The 19623-nt window shown below is 41.2% G+C and overlaps 1 protein-coding gene across 11 annotated transcripts in view; it reads right to left on the bottom strand.

Annotated features, from left to right (window-relative positions):
• The window catches only part of TASOR2 (transcription activation suppressor family member 2), a 79082-nt gene extending 61758 nt beyond the window's left edge, over positions 1 to 17324 (bottom strand). For 3 of the 11 annotated variants that reach the window (XM_053225210.1, XM_053225213.1, XM_053225211.1), the window contains exon 1: positions 7089 to 10212. In XM_053225210.1, the coding sequence (XP_053081185.1) occupies positions 7089 to 7225 (137 nt within the window). In that variant the 5' untranslated portion in view covers positions 7226 to 10212. Of the gene's footprint in view, positions 1 to 28; positions 7007 to 7088; positions 10214 to 15031; positions 15165 to 17116 lie in introns of those variants that run through there. The other 8 variants (XM_053225215.1, XM_027073330.2, XM_053225216.1 and 5 more) reach the window with 7 other exon arrangements.
• Positions 17325 to 19623: the final 2299 nt, after the last annotated feature.

Here is a 19623-nt window from a genome sequence, read left to right as displayed (position 1 = left end):
GAAGGACTTGTGCTTCCTGGTGAAAGACCTGTGCTTCCCGGTGAAGGACCTGTGCTCTCCAGTGAACCAAAGAGCTTTGCGCCCTTGGTGGGGGATGCTGAGATACAGCACTAATGTATAAATGTTCATTCAGCACGATCCCAGTTGGCAGAAACCGATGACCTGACTCTAAAACTTACATTCAAAGGATACAGAACAGCCAAAACAATTTTAGAAAAAATGGCAAATTTGAAGGATTCACCACCTGATTTCAAGAATCACCACAAAGCTAACGCAGTCACAACTGTGGTGTTTTAACGATAATACAGATCAGTGGGACAGCATGAGAGCTCAGAAACTGTCAGAAGGCTGCCAATATAACCCAAGAGGAAAAGAACAACTTGAAAAAAGATGATGCTATAACCACCAAATCAGAAAAAACAAACAAACATGAACCTCAACCCCTACCTCAAACCATAAAATTCAAACGGAAATGAATGACAGACATAAACGTAACCGCTACTGCTATGAAGTTCCTAGAAAAAGATCAAAAGAGAAAATTCTGACCAGGGGGCAGGTTAAGATGGCTTAGGGCATAAAAATCAGTTCTCATAAAAGAAAAACTGATACACCGGACTTCATGAAAATTATAAAACCTTCTGAGCTTCAAAAGACATCATTAAGAAATTAAAGTATTTATGAAGGACGTGTATCCAGAATATACAAAGAAGTCTTTTTTTTTTTTAATATTTATTTATTTTTGAGAGAGAGAGAGACAGAGCATGAGGGAGAGAAGGACAGAGAGAGGGGGAAACACAGATTCCGAAGCAGACTCCAGGCTCTGAGCACAGAGCCCAATGTGGGGCTTGAACTCATGAACCGTGAGATCATGATCTGAGCCAAAGTCGGATGCCTAACTGACTGAGCCACCTAGGCGGCCCCAGAGTATACAAAGGACTCTTAAACACACTTCACAAACAACATACTAACAGCAAGTACGTACGTGGGAAAATGGTCAACATTATTAGTTATCAGGGAGGTGCCACTTGCTCACCAGAATGACTAAAATTAGAAAGACCGAGAATACTAAGTGTTGGCAAGGATGAGGAACCTCTGGAACTCTCATACATTCCTGGTAGGCATAGAAACCTATATTGCCAATTGGAAAAATGTTTTGCCAGTTTCTTACAAAGTTAAATATGTACTTACTTTATGGCCCAGCAATTTTATTCCTACATATTTACCCAAGAAAAATGAAACATTATGTCCATAAAAAAAAAATGTGTACACGAACTTTCGGGGCACATAAGCTAAAACTGGAAACAATCTAAATGTTCATGATAGGTGTTTGGATAAACTATGGTCTTTTCATACAATATACTATTCTACTCAGGGATTTAAAAAAAAACCTGCTGACACATGCATGAATCTCAAAAACATTAAACTGGACAAAAGAAATCAGACATAAAAAGTACACACTGTAGGATCCATACATACATGAAGTTCTAGAATTGGTAAAACTAATCTGTAGTGATAATCGTATCAGTGGTTGTTGCGGGTGGAGGGCAGGAATAGAAAAACTGATTGCAAGTGAAGCAGGCATGAAGGAACTTTCTGGGGTGATACAAATATCCTATATTTTTATGGGTGTGTTGCTCACAGGGTTCACACATTTACCAAAATTCACTGAACTATATACTTAAAATGTGTTTAGCACCAAATATGGATATGAGATAGCATATAACATCTGACCCAAATCCAGTAAAATTACTGGATTTTATGTGACCATAAAAAAATTAATCTCAAGAGCCCCATGCTTAAAAAAAAAAACAAAAACAACCAAGAACTACTTATAAATGACATAAGTTAAATTATAATGAAATTTAAAATGTTTGAACTGAATGACAATGAAAACACCTATCTGAACTTACGCACATGCAAAATATCTACAAGAAAAAACTACAAGAAAACCATTAATTTTAAACGTACATGTTAAAGCAAAACATTTGAAAATCAGTGAACTGAAGAGTCAATTCAAGAACTTAGAAAACAGAGAAGTGGTAAATTCAAAGAAAATAAGCAAAGGAAGTGAGCAATAAAGATTAGAAGCTAATTGAATAGAAGAACAAAGAACCACAGAGCAGGAACATATGTGGTACATATCCCCCCACCTGAGCCTTTTCTCACATATTTATATCAGTTAACTACTGCTTAGTAACAAGCCATCTCAAAATTCAGTAGCTTACAACCACAATCATTTACTACTGCTCACATTTCTACAATGTGGGCTGAATTAGGCTTAGTCCAGCTGGCATAGCTCCGATCCATATCTCTCTCATCTTCCTTCAGCCAGTGAACTAGCAGAGGCATGTTTTTCTCATGGAAATGGCAGAGGTGCAGAGAACAAATGTAGAACACCAAGTCCTCTTAAGGTTTATCAGGCCTGAAACTAACATACTGTCATTTCTACCTGATATTATTGCCCACACCAAGTCATACAGCCAAACTCAAAGTCAGCGGGGAGGAAGAGATATCCTGTCCCTTTAGTGGGAAGAAATGCAGAGTCAGGGCAGGAACGCAAAGAGGAGGAGAGCCCTGGGCTTCATAATACAATTGATAGTGATGATGGTTGTACATCCTTGTGAATATACTAAAAACTCATTAATTAAAAACCAATGTAATAAAATACTACATTAAAAAAATAAGAAAGAAACGCAATCTACCACAGTATCACTGTAAGGATGTTGTGCATGTTCTTGTTTTTCATATTTAAACAAGATGAATTATCCTGAACCAGCAGAATGCTCAGGATGTAGGCAGGGGTGAGAGCAGTTTTCCGTTTTCTTAATTTAGGAGTTCCCCCTTCTTCGTTCCTGCATCCAAGGATTTTTGAAAAAATAATACGGTTCCTTTGTTGTCAATCTGCAAGTGTACTGTGGATCAGGAGGGTGTGTGTACTTCCAGCTCTGTTTTCCTCTTCAAGATCACTAAGAAGACACATCCCTTGCTTTCCAAGGTTATATACTCACTTCTAGGGAGTATTTTGCTAGCTCATTTTAAGATCTCTGGGCCACTCAGGTACTTTCCAATTCCTCTCTGCATTCCTTAATGGACCCTATACGGCTGTTCAGTCTCAGCCTGGTAGGCAACGATTCTTTTAGGATGGGACTGCTGCCAGGACTGGATGGCTGCTGGAAATTTCTGAGCTATGCCCCCTCTGCACAACTCTGCCTTTTCTCATAGAACTGCTGGGGCTTCCGAACAGTACTTATGTATATATTCAAGTTTACCGGGTTTCTTTTTCTCCTTCACTTGTTCAAAATGTAGTCTGAGAACTGCCCCCTGCCTCCCATTCTTTATGGAAGTAGAATGATTAAAAACTAATCTGGCCTTGTTCCTTTTGGAACTATACGTTCAGTCTGATGATTTGGTTTCATTCTGTTTTGTTCTTCAGGGCATCAGACAGAAGACCCATTCAACCCACAAACTCACATCTTCCAGTTCTGGGACTAGATGGTGGTTTCCTCCCACTGTGTAAGACAAAAGACCTCCTTGACTGGTGCTCTATCTTTCTTATCTTCGCACCCTTATTTTCTAATGCTTGTGGCCATTTCATTTTGGGGGGAGAGTTCTTGAGCTTTATTATCCAATCCTTACATATTTTTTTTCTGCTCTTACAGAGCCCTTTTCTGTTTTCTAAATAATTAAAAAAAATAGAACCTCCTCTTCTTTCATGGATGTCGTATCATTTCTAAAGATGCTATAGTTTTATTTGGTTGAAGTTTCTTCTGTTAACTGCAGTAAATTTATTTCTACCAAGCTCCTTTTATATCCTACGTGTTTATCCCTGTTTGATTTCTTTCATGTTAGACACTTGCACCCAGTGGCTGGGGATCCTCTGCTGTCCATTTATGTTTACACGTGAGGCACTTAAAGCTGCCTGAAAGTCTGGTGCATCAACAGTGCTTCTTGACCAGCAGCCCTTACTCTTTCACATGATCTGATGGTGATGCAGCTGTTGAATCGGGCAAACTCCCAAAGTCCGTGTCTGTTAAATATTTTGCCATGGTTTGGTAAGTTTCCCCAGAAAAGATTCCTTTAATATCTTGTTTAGAGGGAGCATAAGCTTGACTATTAGTTCTGAGAATCACACAGGAAGACAGTTCTGGTTTCACGCTTCAGTACGCTTTCACTTAATCTTCATTTTCATTGAGGTGCTCTGCCCCTACCTCTGCTGTCTGGCATGCCCAGTGAACGTCTCCTGAGTGTCAACCTTCAGTCCTCTGTCTGGGTAGAGGGGAGGCAGACAGTTGTCTGGGTGCAGACAGCAGGGAAGGGAATCCAGAGCGTGAAAACTACAAAAATCATCACTCAGACCTTCTATTTCCACTCCACCCTTTATTCCCACCTTGACAAGTACCCGGTACTTCTAAATCCTGAGCTGCTGCCAGACTGCCTGGTGGGACTACGCCTGCCCCTTGATGCTTCCGGGTCTTCAGCCTTCAGCATCCTCTAATCCACAAAGTCACTTATCACCTGACCATCTTCTTTCTAGTTTCCCAAAGCTGACTGCACCTGGCATCTACTTTCCCATTCTCTTTTTGTGGATTTACAATTTTATTGTTTTACTGTAACCTCAGTGGGATTTCCAGAGGGTGTATACAATTGGACATGTTACACTACAAGTGTCTACTTAATATGTCTTAATTTCTTCAATTAAAACATGTGGACTATATCCTCTAACTCTGGTAGTTACTATTGCCAGTGGTTGTTACTTTAACTTTTATCATTAGGAAGACTTCACTTACTTAATGTATTGGCCGCAGACCTAAGTATATATCAAACAGCCAATAAATATTTCACTTAAAAAGAATTACCTTTTAGTGCATATATACTCAAAAAGCAGGTCTTCATATCACAAAAAGTACAATCTCAAGTAGATCTTCAATGATATTTCTCGCACGGCACTCTCTTCCTTCCTTTCAGAGTACTTGTTATGATTCACAATTACATATTTATAGTTACTTCAGTAATGTCTATTTCCCCAATGAATCAAGCCCTATGAGGGCAGAAACCATTTCTGTTTTGCTTACTCAGCATCCAACCCAATGCCTGGCATACAGTAAATATGTAACTGGTAACTAAATAAAAGAGTACATAATATTTAGACTATTTAATCTGTCCCAAAACTCAATAAAAGGAATCAAGTTTCCCATCTTGAAAGCAGTCAAATGCTAGTATCAAAGTCTGACAAATAAAGCATAAAAAAAGAAATTAAAGATTTACCTCTCTTATGAATACAGATAACTAAAATCTTAAAACATATGCACTGGCAAAAAGAATCCATCAGGATGTGAAAATGATAACAGGTATCAATCCAGATTCATTATAGGATTGTTAAAAATTGGTTCAATAAATAGGAAATCCAAACATTTAACTAACAACATCGATAGGTGGAAGTAAGACAACCACAGAGAGGCTGCTGGGTGGTGGGGTGACGCAGAAGAGAAACCAAATGGCAGACCGTCAAAACGAAGTTACCTTCTACCTGTTTATATTACGATGCCTTATAATGTGCAAATTTTTGTTGAAGAGGGTTTTTTTAATTTATGGATTATCTGTCACACTTAATCTAAAAAAACAAGCTAAGATGCTCCCAAATAAAAGATTCATTTAATAACACAGAAAAATGTCCTACCATAAACTGTTTAGGGGAAAGAAAAGCAAATTACAAAAGAGAAGCATATGTACCCATACATCTTTAAGAACACACACCACAGTTTAAACAACGGTCATCTTCTGCATAACACTTAACAACATCCACTATCTTTCTTGTTTATTTGGTTATCCTCTCAGCACTAGTTTATTCATTTCATGAGTACAGGGAATCTGTCCTTTTCCAAGCTGTATCCCCAGTGCCTAGATCAGTGCCTGGTACACAATAAGGTTTCAATAAACACTTATGTAATGAATCAATTCATTTTCCAGATCATTTTTCTACTCACCTTGACCCACCTTCCCCTGACTTACCACTGAGTTCCAGCTATACTGATCTTTCTGATTCAGGCTCTTTCCTCTTTTCAAACCTTTGCATATGCCGTTATTTCTGACTAAAACGTTCTTTCTCCTGTTCCGTCCATGGCTTAGTTCCTGTTCTTCCTTTAGTGAAATCTACAAGTTTTTCCCTCAGAGAAACCTTGTTTTCTTTAAAGCACTAGTGTTTTCTTTAAAGCACTCATTACAACATGCAATTATTTTATCAATTTCCTTTTTGGGGGCTCATCTCCCCCACCAGACTGTAAGATCTATGCAGGCAGATACTCTCTCTTGTTCACCAGAGTCCCCCAGTGTCCAGCAGAGCTCACAGCACCACGAGAGGTACTCAATATCAAGTTATCTTTAGGTGGGTCAAGTATAGGTAATTTTTGTTTTTGTTTTTTTGTAACTTTTTGTATTATCTAAAAGTTGACATAAGCATAAATACAATCTGGGGGAAATAAAGCAATTTTCACTTTGTAAAAAAAAAAAAAAAGAGAGATCTCCTACAGCCCTAAGTGAAAGCAAGCTAGTTTTTTTAAATATGAAGACAAAGTAAAGAAAACAAGTGGAAATAACAGTTGCCATAAGGCAAAACAATGGAGCCCCATAAACAAAGTGTTCTGTTAAAAAAAAGAACATACTATGGAATGAGAAAGGTGGGATTTTCACAAAATTTTTAAAAGATATAAAAAAGTTTGCCAGACACAAAAGTTTAAATGTTTTCTCATGCCCAGATAATCATACACAGAAGGAATAAAAAAGCAAATGTGAACGAAGCACAAAACACCCGTATCACTGTTTTACATTTCAGAAGATGACCTAAAACACGGACCGTCTGCACACACGGGAGAGTTGTAAGAAGCAATCCTGCTCTCTAGAAGTTTCCGCAAGGGCTTCCTCACCACCATACTTACAGAATCCAGGGAGGACTGAGGAGCAAGGACCTCGGGAAGCCTTTAAGGACCTTCCAACCTGTTCCTGAAGCCCCTCCCCCTTCCAACCTGTTCCTGAAGCCCCTCCCCCACCCCCCCCAAAGCTTCATTCCCTAAAGTCCCCTAAAGGTTAGACACCTAGTCTGTCCCTTCTTCCAGTCTCGCTGGTGCCCGGCGCTGGGGAAGGCAGCTGGCCGGCCAGCTGGGGCGCCCTGGCAGCAGTGGGGGGCCGGGCCCGCGCTGGGGGCCGGCCCCTTCCTCACCTCATGGTACATGGGGCAGGGGACTGCGCCCCTGCCCCGCCGGCCCGGTCGGCCCCCTCCCGCCAGCAGAGGCCAGTGCGGCAGCCAGGGCGGCGCGGGGCTGCTCCTTTTAAAAGTCAACGAGGACCGCCGACCGCGAGCCGGCGCACGGCGTAGGCGCAGGGCCCAGACCCCCAGGTGCAGACCCCGGCAAGGCGGTCGTGGGAGCTGCAATCGGGTTCCAGGGCTGGCGGATTGAGCGGAGCGCCCTTGGTCCTTCCTCCTTCTCTGAGGTCTCCCAATACCCCTAGGTGTTCATTGGTATTTTACAGTGACTGCTCTAAGCTTCCATTTTTTCAAGGGTCTTGCCCACGGGCTCTCAGCCGTGATGACGGATGGCAAACCTCAGATCTAAGCTGAAATCCAGGCCTTTTCACTACAGTGATCCCCAATTAATTATTCCAAATCAGTGCCCCTATAAAGCTTTCCCAGTATCGTCTATATAAATCCACCAGTTACAGTTTCATGGGGCTTTCTTGTAGAATTTACAAAAATAGGTCTATAGAACATGATTTTCAGTACTCCACATACTCCAGGAGATGCTGATATCAAGCACCTGTGGTCAGGATGGGGGGTCCCCCCCCCCCCACACACACAGCCCCGCAGCCCTAACAAAATCTACCAAAATTAAAACTGAGGGAGGGGGCATGAAGTATTTGGCCTGACCTAAGGACATCTTTGCTTTTGACTCATGTTTTAACAAAGTTAGAGAAGACATCCACATGCATTTCCCAAACCATATCTGCATTTGCTAGAGGAAAATCTAATCAGGAGATCCTAGAGAATCATTACCACTATTGTGTTGTACATATAGAAAACATTCAGGAAAATCTGAACTCACAAAGCAAATTGCTTAAATCATAATGAATCACGTTGATTAATTATGTAGTATTTAAAATAACAAACTCACTTTGGGTATTTAGTATATCCAGTGGAAGAGAAATTTAAAAAAAAAAAAACATTTTTGGAGGATTATATCCATTGTGTGAAATGAGATCTACCCACGCATTATGACATTTTCATTTAACTTTTTACTTTTGTATTTAACATTCAATTTTTAAAGACAGGTTTAACATCCTCAGAATCCACTCTGACAGTAAAAAGTATTTTTGTATATCAAGCAGGTCCTTATAATCTTGTATCTACCAAATTTTGTTTTCTCTCTTGCCATGCTGTATAGATTCTTTGGACACTATACTTTCCACATTCAAGATTATGCACCTTTTACTGGAACCATTTCGAAGTTTATATGGTGTCATTTTTAGACATCTGTAGAAAGTAACTGACCTTTGTTCTGGCTCCTTATCAAACCGGATTAACTAATTTGTGCCTTAAACTATCAGCCTGCAATGAAATGGCTGCATGACACTTACTCCTGTATTTATTACAAGGACATGGTTAGGTAGTTTTGTACCTCTTACAAGAAAATCCTAAGAATAAATTTTTCTCAGGGACAATTACATTTTCAAACCTGCTTTGGATTCGTTTGTCACATATGATGAAAGAGAGAGTGACCTAATTTGTGCCATAACAAAAATGATTTTTTTTTTTGCTCACACCCCTAGAAATATCCCATTCCAAATGCGCTGGGCAAAGAAGAGGCCTCTTTGCTGACAGTGGCTCCCAGAGAAAGGATAACCACAGGTAAAGCAGGTACTTCAACTGGTCAAACTGGATCTCAGGAGTTGGGGTCTTGAATATTCTAATGAGGGAGGGAGCAGGTGTACTCAAAAAGTTCTAAACAGGGTCCATTTCACCATGCCAAGGAAAGTAGTGAGTCTTTACACAGAATATAGCAAGGGATTTAATTATCCAATTAAGTATTATTAAAATCTTATTAAGGGAAAACAAAGTATGCCCCAAACATTTCTTATGATAAAAGCAGTAATTTTAAAAAGAGAAGCCAAATTTAAAACAAAAACAAAAGGCCAACTGAGTTAATCAATAAAAACTGTTACTTTTAGCATAAATGAAATAACCTTGTAGCAAATATAATCAAGAAAGAAAAATTAAATACCAGAAAAAGGAGGCTATAACCACAAATACAGGGAAGATATTTCTAAAATTATAAGTTATACACAACTTATACCAATTAATTTGAAAACTATAAAAATATACTTTACCAACATTGGTCTAAAAAGAAGAAACGTCTAAAAAAACCATTTACGATGAAAGCACAGAAACGGTAGTCATAGTCCTACCCCTTCTCCCAAAAGACTAGTTCCAGAGTTTCATTGTCAAGTTTCACTTCTCACTTATCAGATTATCATAAATCCATGCGTTTGGCAATGCATTCTGTTGGGGAAGGCTGTAAGAGACAAAGTGAAGAGAAAAGCAAAAGAACAGGAGAAAATATTTACTATATATACAGATTATAAAAGACTGATTTATACATTAAGATGGACAGATCAACAGAAGATAGAATTGGAAATTCACAGTTCAGGAATTATGAATAGCCAACAAACACATTTCAAAACATCTCTAATTTATGGATTTAAGAAGCCAAACAATTCCAAGCAAGATAAAGATACATTACTCTGAAATAGCAAGAGCTAAAGACAAAAAGAAAAATACCAAAGCAGCCAGAGAAAAAGGAATTGAGAGACTGACAGCTGACTTCTCAATAGCAATAATGGAAAAAAACGAAGGAATGAGGAAGGAGATCTTCAGTGTACTAAACAACTGCCAACAGAAACCACTCTGTTTAGCAAAAACATCTTCCGTAAATGACAGTGAAACAAAGACAATTTCAGGCAAACAAAAGCAGGGACAGTTCATCATCAAATGACCCTTCAGTAAAAGCCATCCCAAGGGATATTCTTTGAACAGAAGGAAAAGGGCCCTAGAGGATGTTCTAAAAGATAAAAGCAGTTGGAGCACCTGGGTGGCTCAGTCGTTCAAGCGTCAGACTTCGGCTCAGGTCCTGATCTCACAGTTCCTGAATTCAACCCCCACGTCAGGCTCTGTGCTGACAGCTCAGAGCCTGGAGCCTGCTTCCAATTTTGTATCTCCTTCTCCCCTGCTCACACACTCTCTCTCTCAAAAATAATAAAGATTAAAAAAAATTTTTTTTAAATAAAAGATAAAAGCAGCAATAGAGAAAAGTAGTACAAATGTGGGGAAATGTAAATAAGCACCAACTGTAAAACACAACATTAATTCTAAACAGGCCCCCTTCTGTCTGGTAAGAATATTATTTAAAAAATTAAAATATATGATAACATATAAGTCATACAGGGGCTGAGTGAAGTTAAATTTTTGAGGTTCTTGTATTGTCTAAGAGGAAGGTAAAAGTATTGTTGTTCTCCTTTGTTTTAGGTTAAAAAAATTTTTTTTAATGTTTATTTTTGACAAAGAGAAAGAGAGAGAGAGAGGGAGAGAGAATGAGTGGGGGAGGGGCAGAGAGAGAGACACAGAATCCGAAGCAGGCTCCAGGCTCTGAGCTGTCAGCACTGAGCCTGACGACGCAGGGCACGAACTCACGGACCGTGAGATCATGTCCTGAGCCGAAGCAGGATGCTCAACCGCCTGAGCCACCCAGGTGCCCCTGTTTTAGGTTTTTAAATGTCAAGGATGCATATTTATGGGAGAATTATAAAAAGAAAAAAAAAGTTTATTTTCCAAACTAGGACATGGGGAAAATGGAATGATAAAGATATTAAATGAATATTTAATAAATAACAAAAGGGAGAGAAGAGAAACATAGAACAGCCAGGACAAACAGCACAAAATAAGAGCAATTACAGTGAATGTAAATAGGTTATATGTCCCATGCCTTAAAACTGCATTTAAAAAAAAATTTTCTATTTATTTTGTAAGAGAGTGGATAGAGGAGGGGCAGGGACAGAGAAAGAGAGAGGGAGGGAGAGAATCCCCAGCAGGGTCTACGCTGTCAGCACAGAGCCTGACATGGGGCTCAATCTCACAAACCGTGAGATTGTGACCTGAGCGGACATCAAGAGATGGGCTTAACTGACTGAGCCACCCTGGCGCCCCTAAAACTGCATTTAAAAATTCCAACAGATGCTCTTTAAAAGAGACATCAAAAACATACAAGTGCCTGAGTCTATAACTTTTTCCAAGGACTTTAACAAATGAATAAAAAACACAAAAAGAAATGTATGATAGAGAAAATCATGAAGCATAACAGATATGAGCAAGATGAATTAACAGTATGGAGGGAAGGGAAAAATATTCAACATCAAAACTGATAAAAGGAGACATAATTACATACACTTCACTCATTAAAAATAGCAAGAGGGTACTTTTAACAACTCTGTGCCTACAAATATTAAAAATTCAGACAAAATAGAGACCTACAAAAATCTAATCAATATTGACAATTTTTTTTAATGTTCAGTAATCCTGTAACCACTAAAAAAAATTAAATCACTAGTCAAAAATTTGCCACCAATAAAATTTCAGACGCAAGTGGATTCGATGGTAAATTCTACCACAACTGGTTATCTACTGACAATAAAATTAAATTATATCTATATTCCACACTACTCACAATTAAGAATCCCAAGTATACAGACACAAAATGAAAATCTTTAAAATTACATCACAGAAAGAAAAGGTATTTGCAACCCATTTAACTGTAAAACATTAGTACCCAGAATGTGTAAAGAAGCCCTACAGTCCAACAACCCAATAAAAAACAGAAATGGGTAGGTGATATGAACAGTACAAAGGAAAAAAAAAAGGCTTTTAAACTTATGAAAAGATGCTCAGTCATAATGATCTGTAAATGGATTTATCAAACTGTCAAAACATACGAGTTTAGCAATGCATCCTGGGGGCGGGGGGAGGTAAGGGGGAGGGTGCTTTAGGAAAACAGTTACTTCAGTATACCACAGGTAAGTGCAAAATCCCAGGAAATGGAGTTTGGCAATACTTCTCAAAATTTCAAAAGCATTTAACCTTCAACCCAGTAATCACAGTTCTGGAAATTAATATAACAGAAAAACCTGCTCACATACAAAAGGACAATTCTACAGAATTACTCCATGCACCATTGTTTTTAACCACAAAAGACCAGAAACAAATGATCTATGACTGACTATTGTTCTTATTCTGTAGAATGAGCATGCCTTCTATATACTGATTTGCATATAAGACTTCTAGGATATACTGGTAAGTGGGAGAAAAAATGTAGCATAGCACAAATCAGATTAAGAAAGTGGAATATAGGGTGGCTCAGTTGGTTAAGTGTCTGACTTCGGCTCAGGTCATGATCTTACGATTCATGGGTTCAAGCCCCACATCAGGGGTCTGTGCTGACAGCTCAGAGCCTAGAGCTGCTTTGGATTCTGTGTCTCTGACCCTCCCTTCCTCCCGCTCTTTCAAAAACAAAAACAAAAACAAAACAAAAACTATAAAACACAAACAAAAATAATGCAACTGTTTAAGACAACCAAACGATGGGGTTCAAAGCAGCACACTAAATATCACTTGAATACTTCATCTGTTTCCTGCCTGTAGAACGCAGACATTTATGATGTGTTCTGGGCGACTGTTTCTGTACTATCTTAAAAGACCTCTCACAGGAAGAACATAATTTAAATGGAGATGAGCGGGGCACCTAGGTGGCTCAGTCAGTTAAGCATCCGACTTCACTTCACTTCGGCTCAGGTCATGATCTGGCTTCACTGTTCGTGAGTTTGAGCCCAGTGTCCAGCTCTGTGCTGACAGCTGGGAGCCTGTAGGCTGCTTCGGATTCTGTGTCTCCCTCTCTCTCTGCCCCTCTCCCACTTGTGCTCTCTTTCAAAAATAAATAAATGTCTAAAAAAATGCATTAAAGAAAGAGGAATATAAAAACAAACACTGGAAAAAAAACAAACACTGGGAATGAGTTGGATAGTACAGGAAAGATTTTTTTCTGTGTATGTCTTTATATATTTTTAATTGTTTAATTATTCTAATTTTTAAACAATAGAAAGAGTTCATCAACTTGTACATACATGTAAGAAAAATTCATTCATATGAATAAGAGAAAACAAGTACCCAATAGAAAAAGTGACAAAAAACATTACACACAAAAAACCATTTAACTTCTTTTATATAATCACAGAAATGCAGTTTAAAGCCACAATAACATTTCATTTCCACTAGACCAGCAAAAATTAAAAACCTGAGCAATGCCAAACGTGGAGAGATTTCATTCAAAATTAGTGGAGAATAAATCAAAACTACAATTTGGAAAAAGTTACACATTACCTAATGAAACTGAACCCGCGCATGTCCTCCTAGTGGGTCTAGCAATTCCATTACTAGTATGCCCAAGGAAGAGTATTCTATACACTCACTTGAAGATGAACAAGAATATATACGGCAGCAGTAATTATAACAGCCCCATGTTGGAAATAACCAATATGTTCATAAAGAATAAAACGGATAAGCATATAATCCATTTCTAACACATTCGTACGGTAGATTACTATACACTATTCTTCAATGAAAATGAATGTATTACAGCGCTGGTTCCCAAAGTGGTGATGACGCGTAAGTGGGTTCTTTGATACATACCGCAATGTGTCATAATTTGAGAGGTCTACATAACTCAGTAGACTAGTATCTACTGCATGACCAATGTGTAGATGAAATATCCCTTCCAAATTCAAGATAGACCAATGGGTTTTCATGTCACAGAGTTTGAGCAGTTCACTGACATGACTTCAAATTTTACACTACAGCTAACCTTTAAAGAAACTGTTGGGCTTTGAGGAATATCAGAGAAAAATATAACTATCTTCAAAGGTTATTAAAACATTTCTCCCTTTCCTAAATACACAGCTGAGTGAGTCTGGATTTTCTTCACATACTTTTGTTCTTTTTTTTTTTTTTTTCATTTTTTAAAATGTTTATTTACTTTTGAGACAGAAAGAGAGAGAGCAAGTGAGCGAGCAAGCTAGCAGGGGAGAGGCAGAGAGAGAGGGAGACACAGAATCCGAAGCAGGCTCCAGGCTCTGAGTTGTCAGCACAAAGCCTGACGCAAGGCTCAAACCCTTGAACTGTGATATCATGGCCTGAGGCAAAGTTTGATGTTCAACTGTCTAAGACACCCAGGTGCCCGTTCCTCATATACTTTCAACCAGAACAATATATTGCAACAGACTGAATGCAGAAGCAGACATGATACTGAGACATTAAAGGTATTTGCAAAAATGTAAAAACAATGCCACTCTTGTCACTAATTTTTGAATAGTTTTTTTTCATTAAAATGTTATTTATATTAAGATGGAAGAGACTTATTATCATTATTTAGAGGTGCCAATACATATACCAATAGATACTGTATCTACTATACTTAAGATCAATCAGTTTTTAATAACTAACATGATATGATCCATATAAACAAAAACGCTTTAGGGCCCTCGACAGTTTTGAGGATCATAAAGGAGTCATGAGACCAAAGTGTTTCTGAATTACTGAACTACAGGCACATGCTTCAATACTGATGAATTTCAGAAACATAATGTTTAAGTGATTCACATAATTCAAAAACAGGTGAAAGTAAACAGCGTGTTGATTAAGAATATATACCTAAGTGATAAAACTGCACAGAAAGGCAAGGGAATAAGTAACACAAAATTCAGGATGACCATGGTGATGGGGCAGCAATACACGCTTCTGGGGAGAGGCACACACAAAAGCTTGTAAGGTGCTTGTGATGTCCTGTTAAGCTGGGCACACAGATATACTTTTTTTTTTTTAACAGTACATACAAATGGTATACTTCACGACAAAAATTTTAATAGAAGAAACAAAGGGACATACCTACTCTCCTAGAAGGAAAAACTCAAAAGAATGTCTCTTCTCAAATTAATCTATAAATTCAATGCAATCACAAACAATATGCCAATATCCCAAGATTTTCTATAGAACTTGGAAAGATGGTTCTAAATTTCACCTGGAAGAAAAATGCAAAAAAAGCCCAAAGCTTTTTTCAAAAGAAAGTACCAAAATGTATTACAAAGCTACAATAATTAAAACAGTGCGGTAGTAGCTAAATGGGTCAAAGAATTTTGAACCCAATTAAGGGGGGGGGGGGGGGAAGGCAAGGATTATGACCCAGCCAAAATGTCCTTCCACCCAAGGAAGATAAAAATTAAAATAAGATGTTATTTTCAAGTTAGAAAATTAGTAAGATATGAAAGAAATACTGTTAACATCCACTGCTGGCTAGCTAGCAGGGAAATAAAGCATACCCTTAGATAGTAGATATTTAAGGATACACTATTTGAGGACAACTTAACAGCATTAATAGCCAGCATTCTCATAGGGAATCAACTCTTCAGAAATACTATCACTGGCACACGATGCATTGCTTGTCACAAGAAAAAAAATAACTAGAACATCGTAAAACTTGAAAATAAATGTCCACCGGTAATAAAAGACCCGTTTGGTAATGGTAAAGACGCCATTACCTATTTAACTACACTAAGTAGACAATATACTACGTGTATTTAACAAACACTACGTCTCGAGTGTTTTTAGGCACTTCGGGAATTTTAATTCATTTGAGCAACTCTGTCTGGAGTTCAGCAGATGCTTGCAATACAGCTCTTTTTAAAGAGACCCGGTTACACTGGGGCAAATGTCCCGAAAACCCCACATTTCAAACACTGTTCTCTGTCTTCCCTACAGTCATCATGTACACTTGGTCCCTTTTTACTTTCCTCTAGTCTGGGTTAGTCATTTACGGATGGGCTGAACACGCTGCCTGGCCCTGTCCAGTTCGAGAAGGCAGGTCTTCCAACCGAAGAGTATCGTCACAGCTGCTTTGTTAGGAAACTCCGGAGTCGGCTTCCTCCCAATCTCACACCCCTTTCCCCCTTCCGACACTTAAAGCACCAGCGGGCCCTTGGATCGCTCACGTTACCCCAGTAACACCGTATACTCTCTCGACACTTAAGTTCATGGTGTATTTTTTTGCTCATGAACCCCACCGGCCTAACTTGACCTTACAGGGAAAGTAAAAGAAGGGTAAGGCGGCCCTATTTCAGCTTTTGACTTCAAACAGACCAGTATGGATTCCGTGAAACCTGAGGATGTGCAAAGCGTCCTCCTCAAGCCCCGAGGTTAACGTGCCGCGTTCCCCGACGCAACGCGGCTGGGTGGCTGAACGCGCGGGGTGGGCGTGCACAGACACAACTACCACCCGGCTTAGGCGCCCCTGGAGTCTTCTGCCCAACGACCCGCCCCGTGCACGGACCCCCTCCCTCCAGCCCTGCGCGAAGGAAGAAAAGGTCCCGCAACGCCGTGGATTCACCCAGAAGGAAGGAAACCCGAGAGGCAGACTTCACACACAAGCCTTAAAAAAAAAAAAAACAACAAAACAACCGAATAGCCAGTCCGAGCCCGGGGAGCTCGGGGAGCCCGGGGAGCCCGGGGAGCCCAGCTCGCCCGAGTACGGATCGTTCCACCGCCCGCCGGGGACGCGCAGCTCGGGGGACGCGCCTCAAAAGCCCTGGACGTTGTGCCTCCCAGGGGGAAAGAGCACTCCGGAAGCCCCCCCACGGACGTGTCACATGCTGACGTCGCGGCCACGAGCTGGGGTCCCTCGGCCAGCAGCACCGCGAACGGCAGCGGGCGACCAAGGGTGGACTCTCCGAAGGAGCAGCGCCGCCCAAGCCAGCCTGAAATCCACCCCGCCCCCCGCCCCGAGCAAACCCGCAAGGAAGCGTCTGGCACCCGGCAAGCGAGAAAAGCAGGCGACGGCAAACGTCAATTAGAACCGGTTTTGAGTGACAATAGCGAAGCCCCGACGAGCCTCCGCGAAAGCGCCCGCCGGGAGGACGGCGGCTCCTCCGGCCAGCCTGCCAGGTGCACCGAGGGGCGCCCAGCCCGGGGGAGGCTCACCTGTCTTCGGAGCTGCCGCCGCCGCCCCCCGGAATTTCAGGTTCTGGTTCAGTTTCTTTCCCATGCTCGCAGCCGCCCGCTTCTCCACGCAGGCGCTTCCTCCCTCGCGGTCCCCGCGACCGAATGTGACAGGGACTTCCGGGCTGATTCACCACCCGCCGGGCCCGTCCTTCTCCCCGGCCGCCGACTCGCCGGCTCCGGGACCTCCTGAGGGAGCCGTCGGCGCGGTCTGCACAGGCTCTCCAGAGGCGCGCCGCGCGTCCTTCCCCTCCGCACCGACGCCGGCAGCGCCCGGCGGCCCCGGCGCCCAGCCCGCAGGCACCGCCACGCTCGTCAGCCAAATGTCGCTCTTGCCACAGAAACTCATAGGAAAGAACGGACCCCGAGACGCGCCCCGGCCTGAGAGAACATGTCGATTACCTCAGACACACAGGCACGAAACCGGAAGTAAAACCCCTGGCCTCAGGAACCGGAGAGTTTGGGAGGAGGAGAAAAAAAAAAAAAAAAAAAAGAGAAAGTGAAAACTGAACCGTGGTGAAAGGCAGGAGCCAATCACTGAGTGGGAATCTATGCGCAGGCGCGGGCTGCGGCCGGCGTCCACGCGGCGTTCGCCTCTCCCCATTGCGCAGGCGCGACACTGCAGCGAGCCCTGGGATTGGAGTACGGAGTCTGGCGTGCGCAGCTGCGGGTCGGGCGAAGTCGAGCGGGGTGTCTCCAGGGCTTGGTGCGTGGCCGGATGCGGAAGACGTTCCCGGGAACATGTCCGGCCGCCATGATGGCTCTGCGTATATTCCAGCCTCTGGCTTGCGTTGGGCTGGGATGTTTGTCTCCCATCGTGTCTCGTGAGGGTGCGGTGGAGACACTTGTTTTGTCTTGCCCCAAAGCGACATTTATAAAACCTTGTAGCTTAATAAATGTTACAGCCCTAAAAATAACCTTAAAAGTTGAAGTGTTAACCTGAAAAATAGAACTGTAATTTTACCAGGCTTATTTATAAACAGACGAAATTGTAAGGGTTAAATTGTAGTGTAGGGGTAACGTGTAGCTTGAGAGAGAACAGCTTTGTGTTGACACTGTAGTTTGAAAAATAACAGCCTTGCTTTACTCTTGTAAATTACGCTTCATACTCTTGTAAATCAGGCTTCACCAATTAAGGAAACAAAACTTCAAAGAAAAGAACATCAGAGCCAGGGTCAAGGAGATCCACTGGTTGCAACTTAACCACAGAAAGTCTGAAATAATCACCTCATCCGGCAACTGTTTCTAACTCATCTGGGAACTGTTTCTCTGTTCTATTCCCAGGTGATGATAAAATGATGTGATCGGATATAAAAACTCTACCCCCGACTGTTAGAGGCCGCACTCTGATCAAGAGTGTTGGTCCCGATCTGTCTGCCTTGCCTCTCATTACAATAAACTTTGTTTTGACTGTCACTGGTGCCGGTAGCATTCTGTTTCAGGAGTGGTGTGGATGCAACAAAATGTCATTCAAGACAGGCACATGGTGGTGAACTACAGGCAAATCCAAAGGACAAAGGAGGAACGTGTACTTTTATAAAGGAGGAAGTTGGGAGGGGGAGTTGTGACATTTCATTGGAGGAGACGTTGTGGTCAGTTCTCATTGGCTGAGTTGTTGTCTGGAAGGAGAAAAATCTTCCTGCTGGGGTAAGCTTCCACCAGGGCCACCTGGGTGGCTCAGTTGGTTGAGCATCTGACTCCGGCTCAGGCCATGATCTCACAGTTTGTGAGTTTGAGCCCTGCGTTGGGCTCTGTGCTGACAGCTTGGAGCCTGAAGCCTGCTTTGGATTCTGTGTCTCCTTCCCTCTCTGCCCATGCCCCGCTTGTGCTCTGTCTCTGTCTCTCAAAAATAAATAAATAAATTTTAGAAAAAAATTTAAAAATAAAAATAAACTAAGCTTCCAGGAGTGGTGCTCATGGAGAACCCTTCATTGCTTCCTGACTTCGTTTTGAATTAGGTTTTTTTTTTCTATTTTCACATGTAATATTTAATTAAGTGCATGTAATTAAGTGCATATTTAAATACATGTAATATTTAAGTGCATGTAATATTTAAGTATTTTCCCATGGAAAACACTTCTACATGGTTACAAGGGACCACATACAGCATTAATTCTACAAATGAGAGATATTAAGTACTACAGATATGAGAAACCAGGCACTATTCCACATGCTGGGAATAGATTTATTAACTCAATAGCTTTCACCTCCCATTCTTTCAGCTCAGGTCATGATCAGGGTCGTGAGATTGAGCCCCACATTGGTCTCTGTGATGACAGTGCAGAGCATGCTTGGGATTCTCTCACTTCCTCTCTTTTCTCTCTGCCCTTCCCCCATGCATTCTTTGTCTGAATAAATAAACTCCGAAAAAAAAGAAAAACCTTAAAAAAATAACAGCTTTTATTGTTTACTCTTGCCAGCTGCTGAAGCACTAGGATTATAGTTGGGAACAGCTAGACGAGCACCCTGCATATAATGGAACTTTTTCT

The sequence above is a fragment of the Acinonyx jubatus genome, chromosome B4, assembly GCF_027475565.1.
Source record: "Acinonyx jubatus isolate Ajub_Pintada_27869175 chromosome B4, VMU_Ajub_asm_v1.0, whole genome shotgun sequence".
Taxonomy (NCBI): domain Eukaryota; kingdom Metazoa; phylum Chordata; class Mammalia; order Carnivora; family Felidae; genus Acinonyx; species Acinonyx jubatus.
Note: the sequence above shows the minus strand (reverse complement) of the source record. Positions and strands in the feature narration are given on the sequence as shown.